Genomic DNA, 6,018 nt, shown 5'->3' with positions numbered 1-6,018 from the left:
GCGTGTTGGCTGGCACACTGAGGCCTCAGTGGGGTCGGCGCAGGAATCCCGCCTCCCACCCCCGCAAGATACAGGAGGCCCCGTCACTCTGTGCATCGTTTATTGCGGGAAGGGGTCGAGCTGGGTCCTAGGGGCTCCTCCAGAGCCACAGGCGGAGCCCTAGGCCCAGCAGAGCCCCGCGCACAGGGGCCAGGTGCGGGGCGGGGGCCGAGGCTGCGGCGCGGATGGAGGCGCCCGGAGACGCCGAGACCCTGCGCCCCCCGAGAGGCTGCTGCGGGCGGAAGTTGTCGGTGAGCGGTGCGGGGCGCGAGCCGGGGAGCCCGGCCCGGGGCACAGTCTGGAACTGGGCCACCTGAGGGCTCAGGGCAGAGACGGTGAAGTCGGGAGCGCCGGGGCGGCGGGAGGGAGGGAGGGAGGAGGGGGAGGGGTGGCGGCCCCACCTGCGCGCGCCCGATGGGGACCGCGTCGGCGAAGAGCGTCCAGAGCACCGCGGGCTGGCAGCCGGGCGTGGTCAGCGACCCCGAGTAGCGGTAGTAGCGGGAGAGGCCGGAGGCGCCGGGCAGCAGCGAGGCCAGCGGGAAGGTGGGTGCCAGATTCGCCGGGACCCCTGGGCGGGGAGGGGAGGGGAGGCGGGACTGCGCCTGGCCTCCCTGTGCCACCCCGTCCCCCGCCCCCAGCAACCCCAGCCCCGGGGGCCACCCCGTGGCTCCTCACCGCGCTCAGACACGTTCTTCAGGCCCGACACAAGCGCGGAGAAGTTGGCGTTGTCCGTGTCCCGCTCCTAGGGAGGGGACTCCAAGTGAGACGGGCGCTGAGTGGACGAGTCTCCAAAGGGGAACTCTGAGGGGGTCTAGGGGAGACTGTAAGGGAAGAGGGTAGGCCCCCAGGAGGGGCAGCTGGGAGATCACCCCCCACTGACCCTGCAGACCCAGGACCTCTAGAGGCCCCATCCTCTAAAGGAACCCTTTAAATCCTACAAACCCTATACAGCCTCCCAACAGCCCCACCGGAGGCCTACAGGCCCTCTCTGCTCCCTTTGCAGAACCCCTTTCTGGGAAGCACGAGGAGTCACGGAGCTCCTCTGGTCCTCCCCCACTGCCGGGAGTCACATGGCCCCTTGCTCACTGCCAACAGCACCGCCAGCACTGCCAGCCCATCAGGGTGACTTCGCGCCTCTTCTATGCTCTGATACCTCGTGTTCATGTGGACCACGTGCATCTGGAGGGGCACAGATCACGAGAGGTACCAGCTGCCCCTTGCACGGGGCACTCCCACCACCTCCCCCATGCCCACGCCCACCTCCATGGGGTAGCGCTGCCCATCCACACTGTGCTCTGAGCCTGCTCGCCCAGGGCCCCCCCAGTGGAAGTGAAGCTGCAGGGCACGGTAGGCAGGCAGCGGCAGCCCGGCGCCCCGAATCTCCAGGCGGCTCTGCGGGTCAGTGTCCATGCGGAGCAGTACTGAGGGGAGGGGAGCACATGACTCTCTCTTCCCCCCACCTACCCACCCTTGTGTATTAGGGTACAGGGTACCAGCACTGGTCCCCTCCAGGCTAGTCTGCTCCCTGGACACTCCCCAGGGTGTCCAGGCCCCTCTGCTGGTCCGCAGCCTACAGAGGAAATACCCCACCCTGCAAGAGGTGGGGAGAGGGTGGCCTTCCTATGCCTGGAGTTTTGACCCACCACATCCACAGCTATGTGTGATATTGGGGGGCTGTGATGACTTCTAAGGCATTCTGACCTGTGGGAACGTACGGACTCCCGGTCCTTGGGGGCAATGGCTGATTGTTATTCTGGGGCGGGGGGGTCCTGACACCTGTGTATGGGGGGCATAAGGTGTCTTTACCAATGTGTGTGGATGTTTCTGTGCTGACTGGAAATTTTGATCACTGGGTGTGTGTGGTGGGGGAGGGGAACGGGTAGTTCTCACTGCCAGGTGGGTTCCTGCTCCTGTTTGGGGTGGGGGTGGGGTCCTGGCCCCAGGGTACTGACCTGTATGGCCAGTCATTCTCCAGTGTCCATGGGCCTGGAGGTGCTGAGTGGTAGCCTTGGAAGATAAAGGGTCCCAGGGCAGGGTCCTGCTGGACCAGGTGAAGGTCAATGTTGATGGGGGATTGGGCTGGGCCCCCACAGGCAGGGGCCATCTCCTTCCAGTGGGTGGGGCCTGAGGAAACAAGGCCAGGGATCTGTGGAGGGGGATCAGGGAGGCAACTTGGGGGAAGGCAGTGCTCCCTCCCACACGTTAACAGAAACTGCCTAGCCTCAGGAAGCTGGCCCCCGGCTTCCCCACACACCTGCTGCACACACCCCGACCTGGCCTGGTTACAATGTCTGCAGCACTCTCACACAGGCAGGCACCGCCTGGTCTGGGCCACTCTGACACACAGTCACCTGCAGGTAGACTGCCCCACAGGGGATGGAGGTGGAAGGGTCTCCCGGCACAGTGGTCACACACCCCCACTGGGGACACCTGCTCCCACATGGACTGACCACACTGACAGTGGCCTGAGTCCCCACTGATATGAACAGCTTGGCACACATGGCAGGACTGCAGATCACACCAGCAACAAGCAACAGCCCTGGACACACATGCAGGGGGACACACACACATTCTGTCTGGTGCCCAGCGAGCCACTGTGGCCCACGACTCCAGATAGAACCTGCAGAGAACACAGAAGCTCAGCATGCACACTGCTTTTGGGTCACACTAGCACCAGGCTGTCTAGTGGTCACAGGACAAAGAGGGATCCCACACAGCCTCACACGACACTGTCCTCACCACACTTCGGGTCCTGGGAGTCGTAGCACCAGGTGCCTGCAGACAGTGGACAGGGGACCAAGATGAGGGACAGCCACCTGGGTCCACTCTGAGCTCTTTCCCAGCCAGGGTCCAAGAATGGGGGTGTAGGGCTTAGGCCAGAGGAGGCTAGCACAGACTCTTCTCTTCTGTCTCAGGCCCAATACCTCCTCCTCCAAAGAGACCCCCGCCCCCCACCAAAGGCAGGGCTTAACAGGGAGAAGGGGGGAGTCACAAGGGAGGGTAGATTCCAAAAGGGATGGGCAGGGTCCAGATGCTCACCCTCTGAGTCCCCGCACACCACCATTGGCACGGTGAGGAAGGCAAGTGCAAAGCCTAGAGACTGCATGGTGCAGCAGCCACTGACTCCAGAGGACTGGAAAGTGCTAGAGGACAGTGGGGCAGGCTAGGCAGCTGTTTATTAGTGGGGTGGGCTAGGGGTGTGGCTAAGTCTTGTGAGCTCTCTGGCAGGCCACTGCAGGCTGCAGAGAGGGTCCGAGGGAGTGGCGTCCAGGCAGGGCCACCAGCAGGGAAGACGGAGCTCTGAGATCACCAGGCACATGCTCTGATCCTAGGGCTGCGGCTGCGTGCCAGCAACAATTGCTGACATTTACTGGAGCAAAACACTTTTTTTTTTGGAAAGATTTATTTATTCATGAGAGACACAGAGAAAGTAGCAGGGACACAGGCAGGGAAGCAGGCTCACTTCTGGGAGCCCTATGGGGGACTTGACCCCGGAACCCCAGGATCATGACCAGAGCCAAAGGCAGATGCTCAACCGCTGAGCCACCCAGGCGTCCCTGGAGCAAAACACTTTATTTTTATTCTTTTAAAAATGATTGTATTTATTTATTCACGAGAGACACAGAGAGAAAGGGAGAGACACAGAGAGAAAGGCAGAGACACGGGGAGGGAGAAGCAGGCTCCCCAGAGGGAGCCCGATGTGGGACTCGATCCCAGGACCCCAGGATCCTGCCCTGGGCTGAAGGCAGGCGCTTTACCACTGAGCCACCCAGACGTCCTGTGTATTTTTTACTGGAGTTTGATTTGCCAACATATAGTAGAACACCCAGTACTCATCTCATCAAGTGCCTCCCTCAGTGCCTGTCACCGAGACACCCCATACCCCGCCCACCTCCCCTTCCACTACCCCTTGGTCGTTTCCCAGAGTTAGGAGTCTCTCCTGTTCTGTCTCCCTCTCTGATACTTCCCACTCATTTCCCCTCCTTTCCCCTATGATCCCTTTCACTATTTCTTATATTCCCCGAATGACTGAAACCATATGATTGTCCTTCTCCGATTGACTTACTTCACTCAGCATAATACCCTCCAGTTCCATCCACGTCGAAGCAAATGGTGGGTATTTGTCGTTTCTAATGGCTGAGGAATATTCCATTGTATACATAGACCACATCTTCTTTATCCATTCATCTTTCGATGGACACCGAGGCTCCTTCCACAGTTTGGCTATTGTGGACATCGATGCTAGAAACATCGGGGTGCGGGTGTCTCAGTCCTTCACTGCATCTTTATCTTTGGGGTAAATCCCCAGCAGTGCCATTGCTGGGTCGTAGGGCAGGTCTATTTTTAACTCTTTGAGGAACCTCCACACTGTTTTCCAGAGTGGCTGCACCAGTTCCCATTCCCACCAACAGTGCAGGAGGGTTCCCCTTTCTCCACATCCTCTCCAACATTTGTGGTTTCCTGTCTTGTTAATTTTCCCCATTCTCACTGGTGCGAGCTGGTATCTCATTGTGGTTTTGATTTGTATTTCCCTGATGGCAACCTCCCCACTTTCTCATGTGCTTGTTGGCCATGTCTATGTCTTCTTTGGTGACATTTCTGTTCATGTCTTTTGCCCATTTCATGATTGGATTATTTCTTTGCTGTTGAGTTTAATAAGTTCTTTATAGATCTTGGAAACTAGACCTTTATCTGATACGTCATTTGCAAATATCTTCTCCCATTCTGTAGGTTGTCTTTTAGTTTTGTTGACTGTATCCTTTGCTGTGCAAAAGCTTCTTACCTTGATGAAGTCCCGATAGTTCATTTTTGCTTTTGTTTCTCTTGCCTTCATGGATGTATCTTGCAAGAAGTTGCTGTGGTCAAGTTCAAAAAGGGTGTTGCCTGTGTTCTCCTCTAGGATTTTGATGAATTCTTGTCTCACATTTAGATCTTTCATCCATTTTGAGTTTATCTTTGTGTGTGGTGTAAGAGAGTGGTCTAGTTTCATTCTTCTGCATGTGGATGTCCAGTTTTCCCAGCACCATTTATTGAAGAGACTGTCCTTTTTCCAGTGGATAGTCTTTCCTGCTTTGTCGAGTATTAGTTGACCAAAGAGTTGAGGGCCCATTTCTGGGTTCTCTATTCTGTTCCATTGATCTATGTGTCTGTTTTTGTGCCAGTACCACACTTAGAACAGATTCTCTCAACTAATGGGGGTGGTGCAATGATGCCCATTTAGAGATGAGAAAATGGGAGGCTGGGGGCCGGGAGTGAAAAGCCAAGGCCACCAAGCAAGAACAGAAGATCAAAGGGGAGGGCACCTTGAATCCCAATGCTCCTGACTTTTGAGGCCGGGGTAGGGAGTATGTCTTTCCCCTGCTGTGGGTCTGGAACCACTCCACTCCCTGCACACCTGAGGTAAGGCCTTCCTTTGGGGGATCATCCCACCATCTGGGAAACTGCAGCCCTCCCACTCTGCCTTGCACCCCCTAGGAAGGGACTTCAGGCTTCTGCAGCAGCTCCTGAGGCCCTAACCCCAGGCTGTGGCTTGAGCCTCAGTTCCCTCAATTCGCTCTTCCAGAAAGTGGGGCTGATTTCTCTGTCCCTTGGTCTAACTGGGACAGTGACACCGTTTGGAAAGAGCTCTCTATCTGGCACATGTGTGCCTGTGGATGTGAGCACGACTGGCCAGTGGGGTGAAGGGAAAGAGCTGTGCTGTCAACAGTGCTAATGGCACTCAAGACCCCCCCACCGCCCCAGCAGGTGTGTCCAGGAATGAGGGACCTGTTCTCAAAAGTTCTATCCCTAAGGAATCCCTGTTCCTTTTCTAACCCTGGTCCCTCACCTCTCCAGCCCTGGGGCTCCCCCTGCCCAGCCTGGAGCCAACTGCCAGGATGCTGGTTTAGGAAGATGAGATGAGTACAAGGACCTGCCTGAGGTTGAGTCCCCTGAGTCCCCTAGGAACCCTTTTGTCCCTCCACCACAAACTGGGAAATT

The 6,018-nt window shown here is 57.2% G+C and overlaps 1 protein-coding gene across 1 annotated transcript; it reads right to left on the bottom strand.

The window, feature by feature from the left end:
• Positions 1 to 83: 83 nt before the first annotated feature.
• LOC112676994 (carbonic anhydrase 15-like) lies at positions 84 to 6,009 on the bottom strand. Its single transcript, XM_049101892.1, has 7 exons — positions 3,079 to 6,009; positions 2,779 to 2,814; positions 1,300 to 2,163; positions 1,126 to 1,218; positions 715 to 781; positions 441 to 607; positions 84 to 352 (listed from the first exon to the last, which is right to left on the bottom strand). Exons 3-7 carry the CDS (start codon positions 1,447 to 1,449, stop codon positions 128 to 130), a joined length of 702 nt encoding a protein of 233 aa, XP_048957849.1. The 5' UTR covers positions 1,450 to 2,163; positions 2,779 to 2,814; positions 3,079 to 6,009; the 3' UTR covers positions 84 to 127.
• Positions 6,010 to 6,018: the final 9 nt, after the last annotated feature.

This window comes from Canis lupus, chromosome 26 (assembly GCF_003254725.2).
Source record: "Canis lupus dingo isolate Sandy chromosome 26, ASM325472v2, whole genome shotgun sequence".
NCBI lineage: Eukaryota > Metazoa > Chordata > Mammalia > Carnivora > Canidae > Canis > Canis lupus.
This window is presented reverse-complemented; position numbering and strand designations above follow the sequence as displayed.

What these genes read in the sequence shown, in the direction of transcription:
- LOC112676994 (XM_049101892.1), bottom strand. Translation starts at nt 1,449, where the DNA reads ATGGACACTGACCCGCAGAGCCGCCTGGAGATTCGGGGCGCCGGGCTG. An exon ending in GGCAGCGCTACCCCATGGAG is followed by an intron (nt 1,219 to 1,299) that starts GTGGGCGTGGGC and finishes GTGCCCCTCCAG; the next exon opens with ATGCACGTGGTCCACATGAA. An exon ending in GAAGAACGTGTCTGAGCGCG is followed by an intron (nt 608 to 714) that starts GTGAGGAGCCAC and finishes CTCCCCGCCCAG; the next exon opens with GGGTCCCGGCGAATCTGGCA.